The sequence below is a fragment of the Taudactylus pleione genome, unplaced genomic scaffold (genome assembly GCF_031769625.1).
Source record: "Taudactylus pleione unplaced genomic scaffold, aTauple2 ptg001137l, whole genome shotgun sequence".
Classification (NCBI taxonomy): Eukaryota; Metazoa; Chordata; class Amphibia; order Anura; family Myobatrachidae; genus Taudactylus; species Taudactylus pleione.
This window is the reverse complement of record NW_028285538.1, coordinates 1,383,610-1,410,280: the sequence shown is the minus strand read 5'-3', so window position 1 is coordinate 1,410,280 and position 26,671 is coordinate 1,383,610. Positions and strand designations below refer to the sequence as shown.

The 26,671-nt window shown below is 42.0% G+C and overlaps 1 protein-coding gene across 2 annotated transcripts in view; it reads left to right on the top strand.

Moving 5' to 3' along the window:
• Positions 1–26,671, top strand: part of GALNT5 (polypeptide N-acetylgalactosaminyltransferase 5) — an 84,753-nt gene that overhangs the window by 35,525 nt on the left and 22,557 nt on the right. For both annotated transcript variants that reach the window (XM_088461986.1, XM_088461985.1), the window contains 3 exons: positions 16,550–16,716; positions 19,765–19,884; positions 21,803–21,938. In XM_088461986.1, the coding sequence (XP_088318112.1) occupies positions 16,550–16,716; positions 19,765–19,884; positions 21,803–21,938 (423 nt within the window). The remainder of the gene's footprint in view (positions 1–16,549; positions 16,717–19,764; positions 19,885–21,802; positions 21,939–26,671) is intronic.

Sequence of the window (26,671 nt, the reverse complement as noted above, 5' to 3'; positions counted from 1 at the left end):
TAGGCCTTGTATTTTTGCCAGCACCCCCTTTTTGTTTTGGTTTTTCTTTTTTCGGTTTCGGAGTGATTTCGTTGTGTTTTTGTTTTTTGAATGTGGATTCCCTATTGTTTTATTAATCCACACACTTTTCTCACCCACAGAGGAACAGAGGCATCGACAAGAGGTGGACGATTGTGTTGGCCAGATGCGCCAACATGTCATTGGCATTCTTGTGGCCCTTGACCGGCTGTCTGGCATCCTTCGCCAGTAGTTTTTTTTGTTTTTTTTTCGTTTTGTAAATAAATTTTGTAGTTCTAATATACGTTCTGGCTCATTCTTTTTTTCCAAACATAAAATAGTTTTCCCTGACATAAGTAGACTGTTCCTGCAAGGATTTCCCTTTTTTAAAAGTTAGATTGTATTTTGTATTTGTATGTTAAACAGCCACAAGAAACACATAACAGTAACAATGTCATTTCCCTTTTTGGGTGTAGTGTCAATTAGATATTTCGCCATTTTACAGGTTCCTAGTTGGTGTGCAAGCTGCTTAGGCCAATCTTCAAAATCCAAAGGTTTGGACAGGCTTCCTTTTGGTGTGGGTTGGGAACCTGCTAACATATTTCAGTTTATATCAACTGGTGTCAGTACTGGATTACCCCTTAGTCAAATGTAAGGTGTGTTAACCTGGTTACACTTGCTGTTAACGTCCAAAAAAAGGAAGACCATTTCACTCTCCAAACATTTATTCACAACATAAATGAGAAATCAAAGTGGTCAGTCCCAAAAAAAAAAAACAGTGATAATCTCAAATACAACACATACAAATAAAATATTTAATTAAAAAAAACAATCAAGAACTGGTTGACGAAGGACCATGCCAACATGATTCCACAAACATGGCGTTGCGATATGGGTTCCAGAATATATGGACAAAATCACCAGATCCAGGTTTGGTAAGGGTAGCAGGAAGTAGTGAGCGTTGGAGTGGCAAAGATTATGTGAACAAACAGAAGATGGTGAAAAAAAAAAAAAAAATTAGATGTCCGCAAACAAACACAAACACATTAGGTATAAACACTGTAGTTTGGGTCAAACTTACCTAAAAAATCTGGCCACCACATCATCGCGTATGGCCCCCCCACATACTGACCTCTGACCAACCTCGGGGGGGCCATCCTCAGGTAAGGCATCCTCTGGCTGCATTGGGACACCACTCCTTATGGCGATGTTGTGAAATATCCCACACAGGACCACAATTTTCGACACCATATCCGGCAAACACATGAGCTCGCCACCAGAGCGGTGGAGGCATCTGAATCGGCCTTTTAAAAGGCCGATACAGCGCTCCACCACTTGCCTGGTGGCTGTAAGTGCGGAATTATACTCACTTTGTGGGCCTGGTGTGGGAGCCAAATAAGGAGTGAGCAGCCAGGACATGCAAGGGTATCCACTGTCTCCTGTGAAAAATAAGAGACAACATCAGGAACACTGTGTATCAAGCTTAACATTGTTATGTACTAAAGGTCTCCACTTACCCAGAAGCCACGCATCACCAGCTTGTAGGTTGGTTAATTTCTGCCATATCCCTGATTGCCGGATGACGAAGGAGTCATGTGCACTTCCTGGTAACTTAGCATTCAGGGACAGGATCTGGAGGGAGGCATCACATACCACCATTACATTCAGGGAGTGATAGTGTTTCCTGTTTCTAAATATTGCCTCCAGCCGTGCTGGAGGCTGAAGTGGTATGTGAGTACCATCCACAACCCCTATGATGTGTGGGAAGCCAGCTATTTGGTAAAAATTGGCCTTGGCCACACTAAGGGCACCCATATCCAAAGGCATTTGAATAAAATGATGGAGGTGCTTGAAAAGTGCCTCCATCACTGCCCTCAGGATCCGGGAAAAGGAGGATTGGGAGATGCCCGCCACTATTCCCACCGTTGTTTGAAACGATCCTGAGGCACAGAAATGTAACACCGCCATAAATTGCGTCAGTGGTGGTATTGCTGTTGGACTGTCAATTTGCCGCTCAAGATCACTTTCTATTAATGAGAGAGTGTCTATGATGATTTTGGGAGGTAGACGGTAGCGTCTTAAAACCTCATCATCGGGCATTCCAAAAAGGGTGACACGTGTTCGAAATATCTGGGGCCTTGCATGCCTACGATGCCTACGCCTGGGATGAGATTGAGGTTGGTCGGCTTCCGGGAGCATGGCCAGAACAATCCGCCCCAGATCAACCTGAAATTCAAAAATTTCAAAGTAAGGCTTTTGACCCACCCCAAAACTATATTAAAACAACTTAGCTTGATGATACCATCCATTGCTGCTTACATGCCGGGGTATTGTCATGATACGTCCAAACTGAAAATAAACAACAAAATTACTTGACACATTTCACTCTGTGCATTTTTGTGGATACATTTTGTGCTAGACCAAAGTTCAAATATGCCAAACACCCATTTAGCAAAACCGCAAAGCGCCATTTAACACAGTACATCAAAACGGGTCGAAATGTTGGCTCAAAAAGCGAAAGCTAAACCATCAAAAAGTTAGAATGATTATTAAGCTGGTTAAAATGCGCTAATTAGTTCGCTAATACAAGTCACAAGAGTAACTACTAAAAATGTGCTAATTAGTTCGCTAATACAAGTCACAAGAGTAACTACTAAAAATGCGCTAATTAGTTCGCTAATACAAGTCACAAGAGTAACTACTAAAAATGTGCTAATTAGTTCGCTAATACAAGTCACAAGAGTAACTACTAAAAATGCGCTAATTAGTTCGCTAATACAAGTCACAAGAGTAACTACTAAAAATGTGCTAATTAGTTCGCTAATACAAGTCACAAGAGTAACTACTAAAAATGTGCTAATTAGTTCGCTAATACAAGTCACAAGAGTAACTACTAAAAATGCGCTAATTAGTTCGCTAATACAAGTCACAAGAGTAACTACTAAAAATGCGCTAATTAGTTCGCTAATATAAGATAAAAAATGGACTTACCAAGAGCAAATATCTAAGATGCAAAATCAAAAGGTCTTTGGGGTCGAAAATAAACAAAATCTAAAATAGAATAAATTAGGTATCCAAAAATTACAAAATATACGAAACACAATGAAACAACAATTGAACAAAAGTTAGACTTCACAAAACTTACCAAATCAACAAACGAGGTCCCAAAAATATAAACCAACAAAGATAACGGAAAAAAAAATGCAAATCTAACCAACAAACGAATCTCCAACCTCCAACTCCTTTCTACGCAATCAATAAACTCCAGCCAAGATAACCTCCAACAATCCAAAAACGCCACCTCGACTTGAGACACACCAAGCCATAAATAGTGTTTCGTTTCCCGCACAAATTAAGGAGGGATCATAGGGCCGCACAATCAATGATGCGGCCGCAAAATAAGGACGCATGTATAAATACGTCACGAAAACACATTCAAATTCTGGTGTATTTCTTGTTTGGACCTCAGACATGGCGACAGACCAGGGAAAAAATGCACAAGAGTCAGGCGGTAAGTCTTTCATGCATTTTCTATCAACGATTAATTTGAAACATAAGATTAGGCAAGTTGTGATTTTGTGAATTCTGTAAATTTACACAAATAGGTGAGGAGGATGACATGGAAGAGGCTGCTGGGCCCAGTATTCCGGCCAAAGCGGGCAAAAAAAAAAGGCAGCCACATTTCACAAGAAAGGAGATGGAGGTTTTGATCCAGAAGTGTGTGGACATCCTGCCACAGGCAGACAGGAATATGAGTCTAAGCCAGAAGTGGAGAATGTGGGAAGAGGTAGCCGTTGCTGTCAATAGAGTGGGTGATTATGTCCGTCTAGCCCGGGATGTCAAACGGCGGTAAGTAAACCCTTGCCCCCCCTAAAAACAAACCCCATTTTAAACCAAAGGATAATGGCTTCCATTTTTCCCCACAGATGGGGCGACTTCAAATATCGCCTAAAGCAAAAACTCGCGGACAGGGCTAGGCATGCAAGGGGGACAGGTGGGGGTCCCACCCCTGTGTCATTGGAGTTGACGGATTTAGAAGAGCTGGCACAGGGGTGTGTGCAGCCTGTGGAGGTGTTTGGCGTGTCCAACATGGATACGGACATGCCAGACTTTGCGGCTCCTCATGTTGGCCCAGGTAAGTATTGTGATGTCACCAACTCTGAAATGCTATTGTGCCAATATGTAGATTCTAATGTGACTCTTTTCTCATTTTTCCAACAGAGACACAGGCGGATGAGTCTGCTCCAGAGGGAAGCCTTGGCCGCAGAATTTCTGCTGGCTCTGCAGGGGAGGAACCAGTACATCCGGCTGAGGACCCTGCAGAAGCCAGTCCAGGGCGTGCCCCCTCGCAGGCAGTGGGCCTCCTCACAGAACTCAATTTCAAATCGGATTTCCATACGGAGATTCTGCAGAGGATGGACGCCAGTCTGATACGGGTGGCTGAGGCTCTGGAGCAAAATGCTGCGGCCAACGTGACCATTGGTCAGGCCCTGGCGGAAAATACCAGGGCCAACATGCACATCGCCGATGCCCTGGAGCAGCTCGTTCGCCAGCACATGGTGGAGCCGACCTCCCTTCCTGCCGGAACATCAGGATCCTCCACCTCTGGCACATCAGCCAATCCTCCAAATGTGCCTAGCCCTGTGCCTAGTCCAGAGGCCACAACATCTGCCTCTGGACAGGCCAGCCCGATGGCATCCCGGACATGGTCTGGCGCCCACCCTCCCCCATCCAAACGGGCGAAAAAACGGTGACAGCAATGGCGACTTTTCCCACACTCCTTCTGTGCTTGGCTCATATTCCTTTCTGGTCAAAACTTCCCTCTCCTTTCTTGTGAAATGTTTTTAAGTTATTTTTGTACGTTTATGTTATCAGTTATTGATTATTTTTTTTGGATAAAAAGTATCTTTGGCAGAAAAAAAAAAAAATATATATTATGCCAATTGGTTTGTGTTTAAACAATAAATTTATGAAAAAAATCTGACATTGTATTGTGACATTATTGTACAAATGGGTTACATTTAATCCTGGCCCTAAAGGCAAAAAAGGACACCAAAAACCATTTCATTTGTATAAAAAAAAGGCCTTTTGAAGGAACGTTTAAAAAATCACATAACGATGCAAATTGCACATTAAAAAAAAAAAGGGGAGCTAATTAAAACATGATGACATTATTGTCACAATAGGCCATAAACAACAAATTGAGGCCAAAAAAAACCCCAAAAAATGTACGCCAATTGATTGTGTAATCCTGACATTAGCAGGTATGATTTCCACCTGCGTACGGTTTTGTGCTATCCCAATAAACTGCTTTCCAAACACATACCAAGCCGGTTTTCAATACAACACTAATTGCTTTTGTGACCACCCGCGATTAATCGCTGCAACATCATGGAGTCCCGGGACGGAGGAGAAGGTCATCGCCAATGTGGTTGCGTAATCCAGACCCTAAACTGTGCGAGCATTTTGAAGGGAAAGAGGATGTTCCAGTGACGTATGTGACAGTCCGAACACATTTGACGTTCGCATCTGCTAATGTATGTACGCCCCAAAAACGCCTCGCCACGCCTGCGTTTTTCCATCTCCACCCCCGTCAACACCCAAAAACGCCCTGTTCTGTCAATCACATTTGACATGTCACTTCCTGTACGCTATTTTAGGAACGAGAGAAAAAAAGCTCGCAATCTGCCGTACGCACATGCGCAGTGTAACACCGACGCATGCGTGGTTAGTCAACATCGGAACGCAACGAGCGTACTGCTGTTTGCGAGTGGCTCTGAATGAGGGCCCATGTCCCGATACTTATGGACCTGACTGTATATATATATATATATATATATATATATATATGTAAAATGGCGTACAGCGTTCTTGCATCATGTGAAAATAATTTCTAAGGAGACAATTCTATTGAGCAGGTGACACTGCCCCTATTTATCAAAGTATGGCGGGGAATACATTTTTTTTTATGGCTGTGATAAGAAAAAAAAATCAGCTGTGGCGGTGACATCAACGGAGAGATCCTGCATAAACCTGCCTCTATGGCGATACAGTTCCTGCCCCCTGGCATCTGCTTATAGCTCATTTGTAGCACTAGTTTCCTTTTCATATATGTGTGTCGTATGCATGTACAGTAAACAATGTCGTGGATTTCGGATTGTGCAAGCAGATAAGTCTGCACATGTGTATATCTGTATTATGCATGCACAAGACACAAAAGGCGCATGTGCACAGTAAGTACAGTACTAAGGAGCGCTCCGTCCTTCGGCAGCCCTGTAGGTAAGCAGAACACTACCCTGAGCTTTGCACCGCTTCATAAATGAGTTTACATCACTGTTTACCTGTAAATCAGGCAATGCGGCGATAATGCCTTTCTTCCACCAAAAGGCAGCAAAAAGGGGTTACCACTGCTTGTTAAATAGATCACTAAGGGGCCCATTTATCATTTAATACTTGTGTGTTCCCCAAAAGCACCCATTTTCGGGGGATACCCACAATTATTAAGTAGCCCCCCAGATGTATTATGGAGGGATTGCAGCAGATATCCATTTCTACCAGGGAAGATGGCCGCCACGCCATTTTCTTTGTGATTTCAGGCTGCATCAATGTCCGACACGGGACTCCGGAGAGGTAAGTGTAATAATTATATGGATGCCGGGTTTGCAGTGTGGGCCCTACACACCCTACACCCTTTACAGATACGCCATTGGACTTTAAACTTATTAATATTATTTGCAACTGTAGTCACATGAACATCACGCTGCTTGGTAATGGTCTTATAGCCTTTACCTACAGTATAACATGCTTGTCTGTCATTTTCATTCTGATCTCCTCAGACAACTCTTTCTCTGGTCCATTTTCAATGTGGTGCACACAATGGCCCTGATTCAGAGCCGGACGCTCTGACCAGAGCGCTCGCTCTGAATCAGGGCCCACCTCCATTAATATGGAGCGTCCTCCTGGATGCTCGTATAGCTGTGGGTCACCACCCACAGCATATACGGGCGTGCAGGATGATGGTCGTGATGGTCTTGACCATCGCGACCATCGAAACTGCGAGCAACAGCCTGCGGTTGAGTTTTTCAGCCGCAAGGCCAGGAGTGATTTTGGCTCTATCAGAGCCAAAATCACTCCCACTGACATCACTAGTGATGTCAGTGGGGCCGGCTTCAGACGGTAGGCGTTCCCTTGGGAACGCCTCCGTCTGGCAGGCACGCCCCCGACACGCCCACCAAAAGGGGCGTGCTGTCAGTCAACATCGACAGCACGCCCCCTTTGATGAGACACTACGAGCGAAGGAAAGTCCTTCGCTCGTCACGTCTCGCGCATGCGCACGACGGAGCTCCCTCCGTCGTGCGCATGCGCAGTGCAGACCATCGACCCACGGTCAGCCGCTCGCGAGTGGGTCTGAATGAGGGCCTATGATAGCAAACAGCAGAGTGACTACTTTCCTCCATTCAAATAAGCTGAATGATTGAGGATTGAAGACATGTGTGATACTAATACAAGAAGACAATTAGTTTGAAATATCACTATCATCCAATTATTTATTATCTTCTCCAAGGGGTACCAACAAATCTGCCCAGGCCAAAAAGTATATCTTTGGAGAATAAGCAAGAATGTATCCCTTTTCAAAGTTTCTTTGCTTTATTCTATGACACAGGTTCTCAAACTCGGTCCTCAGGACCTCAAACAGTGCATGTTTTCCAGATCTCCTCACAGAATCACAAGATAAATAATCAGCTCCACCTGTGGATCTTTTAAAATGTGTCAAATGATTATGTGAGTAATGAATACACCTGTACACCTGCTGGGTGACCTGCAAAATGTGACGTGTATGGGGTCCGGAGGACCGAGTTTGAGAACCACTGTTCTATGACATAGCAAAGGCATGTAGGTATACATGAGAAAATAACTTTTAATTTCATCACTTTTTCGGGAAGAATGAAGCATTCCATATTGTAGATACCTAATGAAAATCTTGAGCATATTTTTATTTTTTTTTCCATGACCATATATTGATTATTTATTTAACATTTTAAATTGTTCACGTCAGTATTAATTATTTTCTCAAAGTGACTTTTTGCAGTTGCAATTTAGTTATTCATTTTAGCATAATACTAATATATACAGTACATATGAGACCTAGGGGATCATTCAGACCCGGTCGTTAGCGCCGATGCGCTCGGACCGGGTCGATGGCCCCCCACAGAGCATGCGCACGACGGCGCCGGCGCTGTCGTGCGCATACGTGAGACCCGCTACGACCGACAGCGCCGGTCGTAGCGGGTCTCGATCCAAAGGGGGCGAGCTGTCGATGTTGATTGACAGCTCGCCCCGTTTGGAAGGCGGGCCGGGGGGGTGGCAGCCCAAACGGGGGCGTTCCCATGGGAACGCCTACCGTTTGGGGGCGGCCCCACTGACATCACTAGTGATGTCAGTGGAGAGCTTCCAGCTCAGACAGCTCTCCGGGGCTTACGACAAGGGAGACCCTACCCTAGGGTCTCGTCGTAAGCCCCGATGGTCGCGATGGTCTTGACCATCGCGACCATCACCTTAGGCGGTCGTAAGGCTGTGGGTGTTAACCCACAGCCTTACCACCGCAAAGGAGGACCTCTTGAAAATTCAAGAGGTCCTCCCCTCATTCAGACCGACCACACGCTCTGTGCGACCGGCTCTGAATGAGGCCCCTAATTCAAAGTTGGATGTGAACTCAATTTGCGCCTTATTTGTCCGCAACTTGCTCTTTTTTTTCCTGGCAACTTGCATTAGTTGCCTCCTGAGCCAAGGGTGCAGGGATACAGGTTGGAGGGGGGGGTGTAGACAAAGTTATGTACAGTAAGGGTATATTATCTGCATGTTGATGTGAATTGATTGTAAGCTTGCGAGCAGGACCCTCTTACCCTTATGTATGTCATGTATGTATGTCTTTTACAACCCAGTATAATGTTAATCTTGATTCAAATTGTAAAGCGCAACGGAATTTGCTGCGCTATATAAGAAACTGTTAATAAATAATAATAAATAATTGCAACCAAGATTGCTGAAAAGTGGCATAAACATACCCACTTGCTTGGAGGAAAGTAACTTGCGGATACTAAACCCTGATGCAAGTTGTGTGAGCGGATCATGATGATGACTGAAAGCTGTGTCTAATAGGTCAGGTGTGTCATAAACACACCCCTTAATGCAAATGAAGTTAAAATGCTGCAACTGTGATTTATAAGCAAGATTACAGTGTAATGAATGCTCCTCTTGCAAAGTATGTTTACTGCTCAGTTTGAGTAGGGGCAGGTTGCCCATATGTTTATTATTGAAAAAAAAAGGATTGGGTACTAATTATCATCTGCACTCTGAGGTCATTTAGTGTAATGTATTTGCATTGTGTACTGTGATTTTTAACATCTTTTGTACTCACAGGTAAGCCCCAATTTCCTTCAATTGCATGAGGAAGGAGCCCTCATTTGTTACCTATTCTCACATTTTTTAAACTCGGCCAACTCTCACATTTTCTTAACTCTTACCCTATTACATTTGGCACGACATATCATTAGTGACTACTATATAATACATGATGGGGGCAGAGTAGATAGGTTAAAATGTGCGAGAGAGGCCGATTCTGGCACTGAGGCTGACATATTAGAGAACTAGACCAACCCACCGCAGCCTGATGTTGTATTTGTGATGAAGGCAAACCGCAGCCCTCACATACACAGTGTGCCGTGGCCAAGTGAAAGTGAAAAAAACCTCAATTGCTTTCCAACCCTTACCAACTATTCTTGGCTGCAGTCTACACAACAGATGGAACGAGTCGCTGGATCGTATTTGCCTGCTCTTCTGAAAGGTGAGGGAGAGTCCCAATTTTTCAGATAGTCCTCCGCAACCCCGGAAGAGTGGGTGGATCTTCCACTTCCTAGTGAAGTGAGCAAGATGGGGGGATAATACCGGGTATCGGGGGTCCATATGGAAGGGGTGGAGTTAAAATGAAGCAATGTGCATAATTTTAGCCCCGCCCCTTCACCGCAGACTCGCAATTCACTGTATTTTGCCGTGACTTGGGCAAGGCCAAATGATGCAAAAAAGCCCGTCCAAGAAACGGTGCATCTCCTCTCCAAGTAACTCCCAGAAAGGAGAGCAACTAATATGTGCTGGAGCTTGTACCTTATAATAACTGTGTAATGGGAAGGGGGATCCCGGCAAATGAAAACCCTTTTAAGTGCACCTCTGATCTAAAGAAAAGGCTAAAGAAGGAATAAATATAACTTTGTTGGGTCTAATTAGTGACGGTACACTGAGATTACACTGAACATCTTCTGTCTCACACATTTGCTTTAAATATGTATTTTACCAATGTTGGAATGGATCATTGAATACTGCAAGAGGGAAGCCCCATATCCTGTACCTGCTTTGTTATAATGGATGGTACATAGGTGTTGGAACTTAATGTAGTCTAATTAAGTTCTCTGCTGGCTGACTATGCCTTCTTCATTCCCAAGTCTGACACTGTGGTGTCTATTCATCATCACTTAATTTCTACAAACAAAGGTGAAAATTAAGATTTTCACCTATTTTTGTAAAAATTAAGTGTCAGTGTTATTCATCAAACATGTAACACAGGAGATATCACTGATATCTTCTGGTTACTATTCTCCCCCGATAATTATCAAAGTCCCAATACTATAGTATGGTGTTGTGGAAATTATGTAATTCATCAAGTTCCGAAAAAGAACTTGACAGTGATACTGTACGCCACCCTGAGATGGCGTACAGCATCCAATACAGCAGAGGGATCTGAAAAGATCCCTCCCTGCTGTGTCCTCTTATCTGCCTGACGCTCCCTCCCGGCTCCCAGAGAAGTCTTCTTGTCAGGCGGGGCCAAGAGTTGGCAGAGGATCGAAATGCTGCTGCGGATAAGAAAGTAGGGGGTTGGGGCACAGACTCCGGTGGTGGCTGAAGCATTGTGGAGGATGGTGGTGGGGGGGTGGTCCTCCTTGCTGCTGCTCCACGCTCCACTGTATTATGCCTGCCAGCGACAATGCAGTCTGCAATACAGTGTTCACTGCCAGGGCTCCCGTCCATCGTTCCCGCTCCACTGTACACTGGGGGGACACAGGGATAGAGGGGAGGGGGCATATGGTGGCGGTGCCTGTAGCAGCTTTGCGGGCGGGCAGGCTTTGCTGGGCAGGTGTGCTCAGGTGGGCGGGCACATAGGTGAGGGGAGGAAGGCAGGTTCTCTTCTCCTGCTCCAGTTTAGGCTCTCATTGCAGCCTGTCTTCAAGCTGTGCATGCGCAGCTTTAAGACAGGCCATGGAAACTGTAGAGGAGCAGGAGAAAAGTCTCTCACTTCCGAAAAACTGCTTTGTAGAAAGTCGGAAGTGAAAGTTTAGTGGAGTAGGCATGATGAATACCTCCTAAACTGTGTTTGAACTCGTGCTCTGGTCGTTCGTTGGTCGTTCACTGCATAAAAATTAACAATACGAATGGTTTATCATTGAACGATAACGTTATCGTTCATATCGTTCATAAATATCGTGTACGCACCTTTATGTATATGGCAATAGGTGGATGAGAGACACTCACAGAATAATGTCCTTGTTATTCAACCTCCACTGACTTATTATGAATTCAAAACGGCAGACACAACAGTGTTGGGGGCTAGCTACATCTATTAAAAGTATTTGGCACTAAAGTGCACTATACTGTACATAACGATTACAATTCAGTAGTATAAATAAACTACGCATATGTATCTCATGTATGTTATTTATTCAAGGGATTATTTTTTTTTGTTAATCTACTTTTCTAATTGGCATTTCCTACTGTATCTAATGCCAGCACTAGTATGTACAGCAGAAAAAGGAGCCTAAATCAGCAATATTTTACTAGTATAAATAGAAAGTTGTCTGCTTTCAGTATGTTTTTAGTATATGATAGAACAGTATAAGGGAATTAGAATAGTCAATTTCTCTCACTAATGGAAACTCAAAGTTAACATTCCCTGATAATACTGTATGTCAAAATCATTTTGGGGAAAGCTCGGTTTCAAGAACAATATATCACATCCCTATATTATTTTTAGTCTTGGAACCAGGAACATCGTATAGTCTCAGGAAGATTATGGAGCAAGTAAAGTCACCCTAATTGATGAGTTCATTACTTTCTCCAATTCTGTAAAATAATTTTGTAAACAACCTTCCAGGCAGAGATGCTGTTACCATACTGGGCAACACTGGGCATCAAGATGTTACCATCCCCTATTCTGCCAATAGGAAAGGAGGTTATTATATAGTAAAATAGATTTAAAGACTAATGGGGTACAATTTACAGCATTAAAGATTATTTTTAATTTTTAAAAAAATCACTTATCAGAGCTATTTAAGAAAAAAATTATTGCCAAAGTGAGAAGGGTTAACCCAATCATGCTGGTCTCTGTAGTGATACAATACTCATGCGTGAGCTGGCTTTCAGTTACACTAATGTGGAAAAAAGTTTTAATATAGACAGTACTTTGAAAGTCTTTCCACTGGAAAACTTCTAAAGTGTATTTCTGTTGAACTTTTTTTTTTTTTTTTGCATTCGTTCAGTTCTTAAATAAAAACTAATTCTCATTGTGATTACCTAGAGGGTGGAAAGCATTTTGCAATATCTTATTAAGTATTTTAAATTAACGAAGGCTAAATATCAAGGGTCTGGCCAGGAAATAACCAGATAATTACTGGATAACTTGGTAAATGCAGTTGGCAGACAGACACATTTGTCCAGTGTGCAGGGCTGGATTGGCCATCTTGCCCTTCTGGCAAATGCCAGAAGGGCCTATGGCATCACGGCCGGCTCAAGGAGGGCGGAAGTGTCCCCACCCTCCAGACCCCACCGCCGGATTCACTATGTGAGCTCAGGGAGACGGAAGGGGTGGCTGCAGTGATCGATTGGTGTACTCTGCTCGGCCGGGAAGAGACGGGGGCGCACCGCGAGGCCAGGCCCCTGTGATTAGCGGCACGCCCCCTTGAAACATAACCACACCCCCTTTACAAGCTCACATGCGCATAGGGCGGACTGCCAGGGCCGATGTACAGCCCCAATCCATCCCTGTCTTTGTGTTTGGTAGTCTTCCAATGGGCCCCGTTATTGCAAGGTGTAATATTGTCTGTATGACTGACAGGCCAAACGGCACAACCTCATTCAATTAGTCCATCTGCATGTTTCATCAAATTGATCATTGATCTCAGCTTCAGAAGTGGACTGTGCATGGCTGGCTTAAATACTCTTTTACATAAAAATCTATGTATTATTAGTAATTAGTATTGTATAAATAAATATAAACAGTGTTTTGTTTTCTTTTGTATGAAAAAATTCCTGCACTCAGAAAAAAGTGCCGCTACTCACCTTAAGTTTGTTACAAGATTTATGTAGCTTTCATATTCTAAATAAGACTGCAGATATTTACTTTAAAAGTTTCTAAAATTATTTCACTGATTTCTCCCTATTTCTGGAACTAGTTAGAATTACAAATGACACCAAATAAAAGGTGTCAGTCCTGCGTATCCTTACACTTGCAAATTTACGAGTTACAATTCGGTTGTGTGAATAAGATTGTGTGTGTGTGATAGTCTTTGGCATTCCCTAAAGACAGGAAAGCTGAAGAGATCACATAAAAACAGATGATTCAGATACAATGAAGTGAAACGTGACCCAACCTTTTAGCAAAAACATGAACTGAAAAAAACATAGTTAAACACTGCAAAGGATTAAGACATCTGTGCTGCAGTACAAAGCCTTCATTATGTTCCTATACTAATGGATCATTTAGTTGCTTAAATGGCAAGTCTTTGTTGGCTTTATAAATTGCTACTGGAGTTAGGATGACAACAATAAAACTAAAATTAATATCCCATAGCAATGAGTTTTGCTTGACACGGTTTATGCGCCATTAAACACATTTTATTAGGGGTGTATCCTTATTTTGTTTTTTAATGTGGAAAATTATAAACTAAAGTATTTTTACCAATAAAGTGGAACAAATGCAACTTTGTTGCAACAAGTTTATTTTTTGTTTTCAAAATGGTTTACTCTCAGATCCAAATTGTTCAGTGAATTACACAAAATGCAGTAATTTCACCTTAAATGGCACTTTGATACTGTATAATACATGTATGTCACTCCATTATGGCCAAGCTGCCATGATAAAAGGGCCTATTTTTATCTGGAGGCCTGGAGCCGTGGCTCCATCTGCCCCAGTGTTAATCTGGTCCTGCATCACCAAGATTCTGACCACTTCACAAGCAATAGAAAAGGGATCCAAGAGGGTGACCAACTTTTTTGAGAGTCTGGGAGGATTCCCCAAACTTTGTACTCTGAGTTTTCTGAAGGCCCGACTGAAGCATAATGTCATATGTACTTAATAAACTCTCTAAGGATCTCTATTATATTATAACTTAGCATTACTTCATGGGAACACTGTTGGCAACATTGAAAGCAACTCCACAGAAACGCTCGTCAGAAGCGTGTGAGCACAAGTTGGTTTTCTTAGCTCAATTTTGGAATTATCGGCATTAAAGCACATTTTGCATGATTTAAGAACAAGCATTGAATGCATAATGTTAATGCCCATGTGAACTGTGCATCAAGTTTATTAATATTCCCGTGGCTGTACCTCTTTGTGTTATTTGTGTATTAACTTTTGTTCAGCAACCATTTAATAAAACTATATACCTGCTTCAATTCTGCAATATTTATATTCATGCTTGACTAGTGTAAAGTATTACATGTCTGCACGTACACTTCTAACTTATTGCAATTCTTATTTCCTTGTAATTGTGTACTACAAGTTATAATTTGAACTGTTGTTCCTAGTATTGTCTCTTTATATCCCAGGTAAATATTTCTAGTATGACTCATGCCTGTGTCATGTAAAACCACAGCTTTATCTCTCGCACTGTATGATGTCACTGTGACTTTAGTGTAACGTGACACATCTAATCAATCACACCTATTGTGTGAGGCAACTCCTTGCAGCTGTTGTACATAAAGGCAAAATAACAGGGCTGTTATCTCTAAATCTACAATGATGGGAGTACCTAGGCCCCCATACACGGCACGATATACATGCTGATCCGACAGATCGGCACGATATAGGTCCTATATTGTGCCGTGTATGGGCACGATATCGTACCTGATATAGTGCTGCGCGCTCCCGCGGGATCGTACATCACATCCCCAGGTCTTCCTGCATGTTCATGTGATCTAGGATGCGATGTACGATCCCATTCAGATGAAGGAGGGGAGAGACGGCATATCGTGCAGTCTGCGGGGACCGCACGATTGCCCGCGGTGACAGCACGATCTGTCTGCCGACAGATCGGCAGTCGCCCTACACGTACATCGCACCATGTATGGGCACCTTCAGAGTAGATTGACATCTTCAGTATCAGTATAGTATTGTTATTTTTGCATTACAGCTTAAAAGCACACTTGCTGCCTGCTACCTATAGTAGAGACATTTTGTGGCCTGTAGTCATGACATTTAGGGGGCTGTTGTAATGACACTGAGGTTTTGTTGATTCCAATCGGGACCCGTTGGGCTAGCTACACTTATAGGAGAGTAGATGAAGCTTGAGGTCTTCTCCTCATGTTAACCAATGCTACTAGTTGGTATTTGGGACAGCTGGATAAAGGACTCAGATGAGTATCTGAATACCCTGAGAAAGCAATAGATACACTGGAACAGTCTGTGGGTACACTGAAGTGAGTGCTGGTAACACAATAGAGTCAGTGTGTAGTACAGTGGAATCGGTATGAAATACCGGCAGCTCAATAGCCGCCGGTTCAAATACCTAATTCAGCAAGGAACGCAGTTGCTAGTACGCACGCAATCGGCCAATTGTTGCGTACTGCACATGTGTATACATCGCAGTGCGTGTGCTCAAACCGGCCACTGCGATCGGGACTGAGATCACAGTGACTACGCAGACCCATCGGAGAGTGATTGACAGGAATTGCTGTTTGTGGGTGGTAACGAGGGGGGGGGGGTCAGGCGAATGCAGGCGTGCCAGTGCGTTTCAAGGGGCGTGCATATATTATCCACTGCGATGCCCTACGCAACATGCAGCCTGAGGCCTGATAGTGTGTGTGAAGGATAGCAATTTCTAGTAAGGTCAGGGCTTGTGCAAGTGTGCGTGAGGCTGCGATGGTTCTCAATTGTACCAATGTTTTTGCAGTGTTGCTAAACGTTGTGGATGTGTGTAAGGTAAAGAGGGCCTTCTTTATGTAGTGCAGTGGCGACATTATGATCGCAATGGATTAGCATACTATCACAGTTGAACTGCGTGTGTAATCGCTATTGCATTCGCAGTTGCGTTCCTTGCTGAATCAGGCCCTCTGTCAGGAGTATTTCTGTTTTAATTATGTGTTTATTACAATAATTGTTAGTCATTCTAAAGCCCAAAGTTTGATATAAGTTTATATATAGACATGTACACATTGACCATATTTATGATAACCGATGCAAACAAAAATGGTTTTGTTGCCATAGTAATCAATCATATTTTAATTTCAGGTGTTCAGATCAACTTGTCCACGATGATCTTCCTAACACCAGCGTTATCATCTGTTTCGTGGACGAGGTGTGGTCCACACTCATCCGCACTGTGTTCAGTGTCCTCAACCGATCTCCAGCTCATCTTATTAAAGAGATCATTCTTGTGGATGACTTCAGCACAAGAGGTGATGGCATGTTATGTCATAGACATGCAACTATGGAGGAGATGTATCAAGCAGTTAAAGGGTTGGTGACGTGGACCAGTGGAGAATTTTCCCATAGAAACTAATCAGTGTCAAGGTAGCATTTATCAAGTACATTCTGTAAAATCATCTACACTGGTCCACTTCTCCACTCTACACTGCTTAGAGAAACCATGAATTAGAGTCTCATCTAAAGACTTACTGAACAACATAAATGTAACAAATAGGAATAACATAAGGAGGTGGGTGGGTATTAACTGTCGACGATCAATATGTTGACAGTGTAATGCCAACATGGAAGTAATTTGATTGGAAGCATGTTAACTGTGTCAGCATTATAACTTTAAACATGCTGACACAGTTGACATGCTTTAAATTACATTACTACCATGTTATGTCGGCATTATACGGTTGACATTTTGACTGTTGACATTTTTTGAAGAGAGGAAGGAGCAGTCACCTAGAACACTAGTGGGGAAGACTTCCAGCATGCTCCATGGCCTCTTTTAATGCCCCAAGCAGTTTTAATAGCTTGAGGAACATCAGAATGACAATAGGAAAACTAATGGTCACATAGAAACAAGGGATTGTAGGAAGAATAACAGAGCAAAGCAGACAGAGGCTCAATAATGGGACAGGAAAAACTGAATACTTGAGACATTCTGTAGATTAATACAAGAAAAGAAGTCTCAAGACCACAAAGACTGGGACTAAAACACATCAATGGACACAGGAACAGACCACAAAGTTCTCCAGAAATCTCTAGTGTACTAATAGACCGTATATACTCCTGGAGGTTAGAAGCTCATTATTGGGGAGATGTACTAAGCCTTGGAGAGTGGAGAGAGATAAAGTGCCAACCAATCAGCTCCTAACTGCCAATTTTCAAACACAGCCTGTAACATGACAGTTAAGCCGCATACACACTAGATAATGTGTGTATGTAGCGATATCGTCAGCGGTGGGCACAGCGGGGGTTCCGACATTGGCAAGTGCATACACACTTGCCGATGCCGACCAGCGACGGACGACAGCGGAGGGAAGGGGGGGGTAGTGGGGCCATGCTGCATTCAGCAGCATGGTATCGCTCACGATATCCCCAGATTGGGCTGCATCTACAGCCGACTGAGGATATTGTTAACGACCCGCGGGAGCGTGCATCGTTGTCCGCTCGGACCATACACAATAGGCGATATAAACGCTATCGTTATCGTTCATATTTTTCAGCTTTATTGTCTAGTGTGTATGCCCCATTAGGAGCTGATTGGTTGGAACTTTATCTCCATCGACTTTATCTCTCTCCAAGGCTTAGTACATCTCCCCCTATATGGACATCACAGCTCCTGCCCCAATTACCTAGAACACAGGTTCTCAAACTCGGTCCTCAGGATCCCAATCAGTGCATGTTTTTCAGGTCTCTTCACAGAATCAAAAGTGAAATAAATATAACCACCTGTGGATCTTTTAAAATGTGTCAGTGAGTAATGAATACACCTGTGCTCCTACTGGGTGACCTGGAAAAATGTGACCTGTGTGGGGTCCTGAGGATCGAGTTTGAGAACCACTGACCTAGAGCAGTGGTTCTCAAACTCGGTCTTCAGGACCCCACACAGGTCATGTTTTCCAGGTTACCCAGCAGGTGCACAGGTGTAACCATTACTTACTGACACATTTAAAAGTTACACAGGTGAAGCTAATTAGTTTACTTGTAATTCTGTGAAGAGACCTGGAAAACATGCACTGTTTGGTGTCCTGAGGACCAAGTTTGAGAACCTGTGACCTAGAGCATTGGTTCCCAAACTCGGTCCTCAGGACCCTGATTATTCATGTTTTCTAGGTTTCCCTTACAGCACAGGTTCTCAAACTCGGTCCTCAGGACCCCAAACAGTGCATGTTTGCCACTCAGTTCCAGCGGCGGCTCCTACCCTCTTAGATAAGGGGAGCTGCCACTGCCAAGAAGGAGATGGTACAGAAAAAAATACTGGCTCCTGACCGGGTCCCGGTACATGCGCAATAAACGAGAGAGGCGCCGAGACCAGTGCATGAGCACTAGCACCAGGGAGCTGCGCATGCGCATTTCACCGGCTTCCAAAGGGCTGCATCGCCTGCAGCCCCTAGGAGCTGGTTAGGGCTGGCCGAAAGGCAGAGGAGTGACTCTCTGCTAATAGCAGCCTGGACTGGCAGTCCCAGGGGGAGGAGACACCTCCCCCTGAGACTGCCTGTTGTGTATATGACTGACAGGTAGCGCTTCCAATGGACAGCAACTGCCAGTTACAGTGTAGCTCACTGAGGTGTCGGATTTTGCTAGGGAGGCTGCAGCCCTGCAGTCCCTAGTAAAATCTGCCACTGCTCAGCTCCTAACTGCCATGTTACAGGCTGTGTTTGAAAAATGACAGTTATGAGCTGTGTAGTTGGAAGTTTATCACTCTCCACTTTATCACTTTCCAGAGCTTAGTACATCTGCCCCTTAGTACATCTGAGTAATGAATACACCTGTGCACCTGCTGGGTGACATGGAAAACGTACACTGTTTGGGGTCCTGAGGACAGAGCTTGAGAACCACTGACCTAGAGTAACAGGCAGTTGCGCAGAAGGTTCATGGGTTATAAATACCTGTAGTAAAGCAGTTCAAACAATCGGGGGAGATGTATCAAGCCTTGGAGAGAGATAAAGTGGAGAAGTTGCCCAAAGCAGCCAATAGCTTCTGTCATTTCAAAGGCTGTGCTGGATACATGACAGTTAGGAGCTAATTGGCTGCTTTGGGCAACTTCTCCACTTTGTCTCTCTTCAAGGCTTGATACATCTCCCCCAATATATTTTTACTTTTTGTGATTTATTAGTGAAAGAGTTTTCCATCCGCGACAACCACTTTTGCATTCACTTTCTGCTTTCTGCATACATGTCTGTGAAGCATCACTTAAAAATAAAATGTGGGGGTATATGAAATTGAGCTTCTCATTGTCACCTTCACTCAAAGGTAACAGTGTCCGGAAGTTCTTTTTAATCTATTCTGTCTCATGCTTTATCCAGCCTACCTCAAGGACAACTTGAATAAGTTCATAATTAAATTTCCCAAGGTCCGAGTTCTACACTTAAAGGAAAGACATGGGTTAATCCGAGCAAGGATTGCTGGTGCAAATATTGCAACAGGTAATGACAACGCTTTTTATCTATAATCTTTTGTCTGAGCCATTTGGGGTATCTGTGTGGACCAATATTACTTTCAAACCTTTACGAGAATCCAAGGATGTGCCCAGTATCTACTGAGCTTCTGTGTAATATCAGCATCGTTTGTGAGTATTTTTGTGATCAGAATTAAAATATTATTTGTCTGAATTGAATAGTATGTTGAAATTAAGCCCAAAACAAACTCTATACAAGAGAATTAGAATACAAGTACAAATTCCGTAAATTAGTAAAATTAAAAGAAGGTGAAAAATAGTGCATTCCCCACTAGGGAAACGACTTCTGGACACCATGCTGGACAATAATAAAGTGCTTTCCGGTGTTCTTAGTAAGTCTGATATTATAGAGTTCATGTATATGGAACATATAGGAATGGGAGGTGCAGTTCATACCATGCATACGAATGTGAGTTGTATTAGGAATTTTAATCTAATCTGGGAAACATACGCACACATATATTAGAAAGGTACATACAGTATCTAGAACACAAGCACATACTTTGCAGTAAAGGAAATTTGTTAAATTATTGTATCATCTATGGTAAACTGCATTGCAGTAACAGGGTGGCAGCATGCACTGTGACAGCCCCACACCCTAAACCTGTGATGTCATGCAGTCACAACTAGGGGGCGGGGTCACCGGCTCTGGGAAGTAGAGCACTGCCAGGCAGCTCTACATACTACAGGGTGTCTGCCCGGAGGATCCCAAGGAGCCAGTGATGTGCGGTGGGGTAAATGGCTGGGGAGGCATTGGCTAGTATCAGGCAGATTTACAGATACATATATGAACCCGAGGGATCATGTGGGCATTATACAAAGGTACGGCAGTATATAATGTTGGAAATGTGGAGAGTTTTTATCAGGGATGTGCGGAAAAGGTAGACAGAGGAGGCAGGGGTGCGGTTTCTAATTATTGCTTGCAGGAAGGGCCCAGCAGTCTCCTATGCTTGTGGGCGGAGTGACCAAACTGATCATGCCCCCCCACTGGCTATACGCCAGGCTGAGGTGCTCACATTGCCCCCCTCTTCAGCGCGCAAACGGCGCAGCAAAAATCTTTCTTTACCCCAAGGGGTCGTTGCCACGCCTCCCACAATTAGGCCACGCCCCCGTCACCTGGGCCCGCCACACCTGGAGGCAGTGCCTCACCTGCCATAAACTTTTTACTCCAGAGTTTTGACTATAATAATGATTAGAATAATACAGAGAAGATATAATATATTCTTTAATCTTTCCTTATCATTTTTATCAAAAATGTCAAAACTCTGGAGTACACCTAAGTATGACAGGAAAGGCTCTGTCTCACCTGCCTCACCCAGCAGCCCAAAAAGAACCACTTTGCCTGCAGCCAGCAGCACCATTCGCCATGCTCTCTGCATCTAGACACTTTCCTTTCAACAAAACCCTGCCTTCGGCTGGCTCTGGAGTGAGAGGGGGGAGGGGCACTCAAAAAATGTGCTGCTTAACTGATGTAATAAGTTCAGTCCACCTCTGGCGCTAATAACTGCAGGGTGTCATTCAGTGCAGCCCCCAAGGTCCTGAGCCCTGGGGTGATGGCACCGCTTGCACACCCCTGGTTATGGTCCTGCTACACTGATTTACGGAAGATTATGGCAGTGATATCTTGAATTAAGGTGTATTTAAGTGTATATAGCTATCTATTCATACTGTATATTAATGTGTAGCAGAATCTGTATAAGTTGCTGTAAGGAAGTTATATGTCTACATACAGCAGAAAAGGTTCTGAGTAAACTGGAAACTGCATTTGTCAGTGGTTAATTAATGGGATTAGTTAAATGGTCATTAGAATATTTTCCTCTCCATTAGCCCCTCTTTTAGATAGGTTTATCATTGTTGCCTAATAAAGCTTTCCTTGACTCTTATAGGGGATGTTTTGACATTCCTGGACTCACATGTAGAGTGTAATGTTGGATGGCTGGAGCCACTCCTGGAACAAGTTCGAATAAACAGAAAGAAAGTGGCTTGCCCAGTAATTGAAGTCATTAATGATAAGGACATGAGGTAATATTTAATTTTCTTTTCTTTTTTTTTATTATATTCTAGCTTAGCAAAATAAATGATAAAAACCTAGTAAGCAGTATTTATATCAATTATCCTAGCCATCACTTATTCTTTACAGAGAACACAAACACTTTAACATGTACCGTTAAGTAAGTGGACATATTACCCATCTCTGATGAGTAATAAAATGACCAAATTATCATAGAAAATGCATGCACTTACAAAATATTTTTAATAGAACATATCTTGCATTTAGGAACATACCTCCCAACATGACCCATTCCAGGAGAGCCAAAAAGCTCTGTTTCTGGTCTTCCCCCTTAATTTATGGTTGCCATCACCTGTCTTGAACTAGTTAATTGATAAAAAAAAAAGGTGTTTCAACGTAGGTGATGGCAATCACAATTTAAATACAACTTAAAAATATTTTGTAAGTGCAAAGTCAACAGTGAAATATTAAGGTTAAAATCAAAGAAAAAACAAAGATATTTACATAGAAATTGTTCTCGAAGAATAAAGATAGTGTATAAAACAACTGCATGTCTAATGTGACTTATTCATAGGTTGGTTTATCAATATGTAGCCGTTTCCTGGATATAATTTTCCTTCTTTATTACAATCTGTTCACCTGATCTAGAGTCAAGCTGAGGATATGTGTGGAAAATCTTTATTAATGGTAAGTAATGGAGATAAGACCTAGCAATAGGCTATTTCTCCCCTATTGTTTCAGTATATTTTCATACATCCTTTTTAATTATACCACATCTGTTGAGATATTCAGTTTTACATTGGCCTTAGCTGTAGAATAAACTGATGGATAATTCATACAATGTGATCCCCCAAATGTTATACGTATTCAGCTTTAGGCCCGTATTCAATTGCCAGCGAAAAGTCCCGGACTTTTCGCCTGCCGGACTTTCCGCCTACATCGCGTGTTTTTGGAGAAATCAGTTTCTGTGCATGCGGCCGCTTTTTGCCCTATTCAATTCCAAAGGACACAAAAATGGCGAATCTCAAACAGGTGAAAAGTGCTGTCAGATTTGGGGCAATCAGCCTGACACCCCCCAAAAGATGCACTGACATGGGGGATCACTATGGATACCCCCGACTAGCCCTGCTGAAAGTATTTGGGGTGCTAAAATGCTCTCAATTGCTGCTACTTAGCGTCTTTACACAAGTGGTGAAGAATAGCATTTAGCAGTTTTTTGGGGCAAAAATAGTAGTCTTAGCAAATTTGAGGTACATGAAAATGGGTGCAAGCATGGTTAAAAATCGCTAAAGTGAGATTTTAAAAAACATAAAAGATCCACCTTCAGCAAACACCTTCAATCAAAAAAACACCTGGGGCATACATGGGGGACCCCCTGGAGTCTGTTTAGCTAGTTTTTAAGTTTGTCCCCCAACTTTGAACTTTTTCACCCCCAAAACGAAAGTACTTTTTTTAGGGGTTCAAAAGTATTTTTTATTCTTTTTTTTTTAAGCAGTTTACCTTTGGGGGACTGTCCCAAGGCTGCAGGGATGTTCCCGCAACTTTGCACTCCAAACCCCCAATTCTGCACTTTTTTCCGCCTCCATTCAGAGGCAAATCTTTTCCGCTGGTTACAAAGCGCAGACTTTTCGCACCGGCAAAAAGTCTTTGCAATTGAATATGGTGGAAAGTTTCCGTCAGGCGAAATTATGTCATCGGTGAAAACTTTTCACCCAGACTGGAATTTCACCTGCAATTGAATACGGCCCTTAGTTGCAAAATCAACTTAATGGATAATTGGTACAATGCAATCTCCCAAATTGCAAATCCGGAGTGTAGTGACACAAATAATATATGAGCAGTTTTATTGCTTTATTTTTTTACACATCATTACACTGTGGTATAGGATTATAGAGTTCCCTCATTGCATACAGAGGGTGGTTTAAACTGTATATCAGGAGATTGGTATATAAATACCCCTTAACATCATATCAGTAGTTGTAACAATTGGTTATTATAATTGAAACAATTGTATCTTTGTTAAAATAAACTGTCTCCCGTTTATTTCACTGGGTAATAATTAATCTGTGCTCAGATAGAATGAACTTTGTCTAGGCCAGAAAGAAAAGTTCCCATTCATGTCTCCACTTAAATATGTAGTCAAAACAAATTAATATAATATGTATCAGTCATCTAAAAAGCCATGTTATACTCGGTGTAGCAAACACTAGGATACACAAATATTAATCTCTCATGGAGTGTAATCACCGATGTTACATTTATTAATCAGCATGAATTGCTTTTATTGACTTTTGCTGCATTATAGTTTATATGACTACATATATGTTTCACACACTTTATGTAATCACAAAGTGACTTGGGGGTATATTTATCAAAGTTCGTTTTTACTTTCAATTTGATGTTCGATTTAGCACACCTCAAATCGAATCAAAGTGAATGTACAAATCCCTCTTCAAGTCCCACATTTACTAAAATTCGATTTTAGAAGCCTTTTCTAAACGGAATTCTATTTGGTTCGATTTTGAACAGTGATTTGATGTTCGATTTTGCATGTTCATGTACAAATCAAACACCAAATCCCACTTCAAAACGAACTTCAAATCCTTGACTGAATAGAACTGCTTCATGCTTTCACTTTCAGCATGAGCAGTTCATTTTGACACAAATACATGCATACATCAGTGAGATTTATGCATGTATCTTACTGTAAAATGCTTGTTAAGTGTTAATTTTAAGTGTTATGTGTTAATCGAACATCAAATCGAAAGTAAAAACTAACATTGATAAATATACCCCCAAGTCACTTTGTGATTACATAGAGTGTATGAAACTTATATGTAGTCATATAAACTATAGTGCAGCAAAAGTCAATAAAAACAAATTCACTCTGAATAATAAATGTAACATCGGTGATTACACTCCATGAGAGATTAATATTTGTGTATCCTAGTGTTTGCTACACCGAGTATAACATGGTTTTTTAGATGACTGATACATATTATATTAATTTGTTTTGACTACATATTTACGTTGAGATATAAATGGGAACTTTTCTTTCTGGCCCAGACAAAGTTCATTCTCTCTGAGCACAGATTAATCCTTACCCAGTGAAATAAACGGGAGACAGTTTATTTTATCAAAGATACAATTGTTTCAATTATAATAACCAATTGTTACAACTACTGATATGCTGTTCAGGGGTATTTATATACCTATCTCCTGATATACTGTTTAAACCACCCTCTGTATGCAATGAAGGAACTCTATAATCCTATACCACAGTGTAATGATGTGTAAAAAATAAAACTGCTCATATATTATTTGTGTCACTACACTCTGGATTTGAAAATTTGGGAGATTGCATTGTACCAATTATCCATTAAGTTGATTTTTGCAACTAAAGCTGAATACATATAACATTTGGGGGATCACATTGTATGAATTATCCATCAGTTTATTCTACAGCTAAGGCCAATGTAAAAATGAATATCTCAACAGATGTGGTATAATTAAAAAAGATGTATGAAAATATATTGAAACAATAGGGGAGAAAGAGCCTATCTCCATTACTTACCATTAATAAAGATTTTCCACGTATATCCTCAGCTTGACTCTAGATCAGGTGAACAGACTGTAATAAAGAAGGAAAATTATATCCAACAAACAGCTACAGCTACATATTGATAAACTAACCTATGAATAAGACACAGTAGACAGGGACTTGTTTTATACACTATCTTAATTCTTCAAGCACATTTTATATGTATATATCTTTGTTTTTTTCTTCGACTTTAACCTTAATATTTCACTGTTGACTTTACCCTACCCAGTGGAAATGGGACAACAATTTTAAACATATTTCTATTAAAGGTGAAGCTTTACTTAATGTGGCTCTTGTGCACCTAATATATACCACCACTCTCTTTTCTTCTACATTTCAAGTTTAAGCCTGGTTGTTAAGGCTGCACCCCCTTCTGTGAGAATACCCCATATTACACTATCTTACGGGATCATTTAGTAATCCATAACTACCTACTATTAATATGTTTGCAGATATTTGTTGTTCTCAACATTTTCTAAATCTACCATGTGCCATGATAAACTATCATAGTTCTGTTCTGTTCTGTCTATACCTGCTGCCATTTTCTTCTGAAAATTTTATTGTAGCATTATCAGGGTTGGAAAATAAAATAAATATAAAATTACTATTATAGCCCCACAGAAATTCAGTATATATATTTAGTCACAACTTCAAAGTGTATTGCCCAGTGCCACGAGCGTAGCTATAATGCGTGCAGGGGTGCCATTGCTATGGTGGCCAGAGGCTTAGGAGGCTCAACTCCCCTGCGCCCTGGTCATATAGTTGTCTACCATATTGTCTACCAATATGAACTGGGGTACTGCAGTGTGGCATATTTACTGGGTGTACAGTGTGGCATAATGGCACAATGTGAACTGGGGTCACTGTGTGGCATAAGATTAACTAAGACACTACTATGGGGCATAATATGAATCAGGGCACTACTATGAAGCATAAGATGAACTATGGCACTACTATGGGGCATAATATGAATCAGGGCCCTACTAGGAAGCATAAGATGAACTAGGGCACTACTATGGGGCATAAGATGAACTAGGGCCCTAATATGGGGCATAATATGAATCAGTGCACTACTATGAAGCATAAGATGAACTAGGGCACTACTATGAAGCATAAGATGAACTAGGGCCCTAATATGGGGCA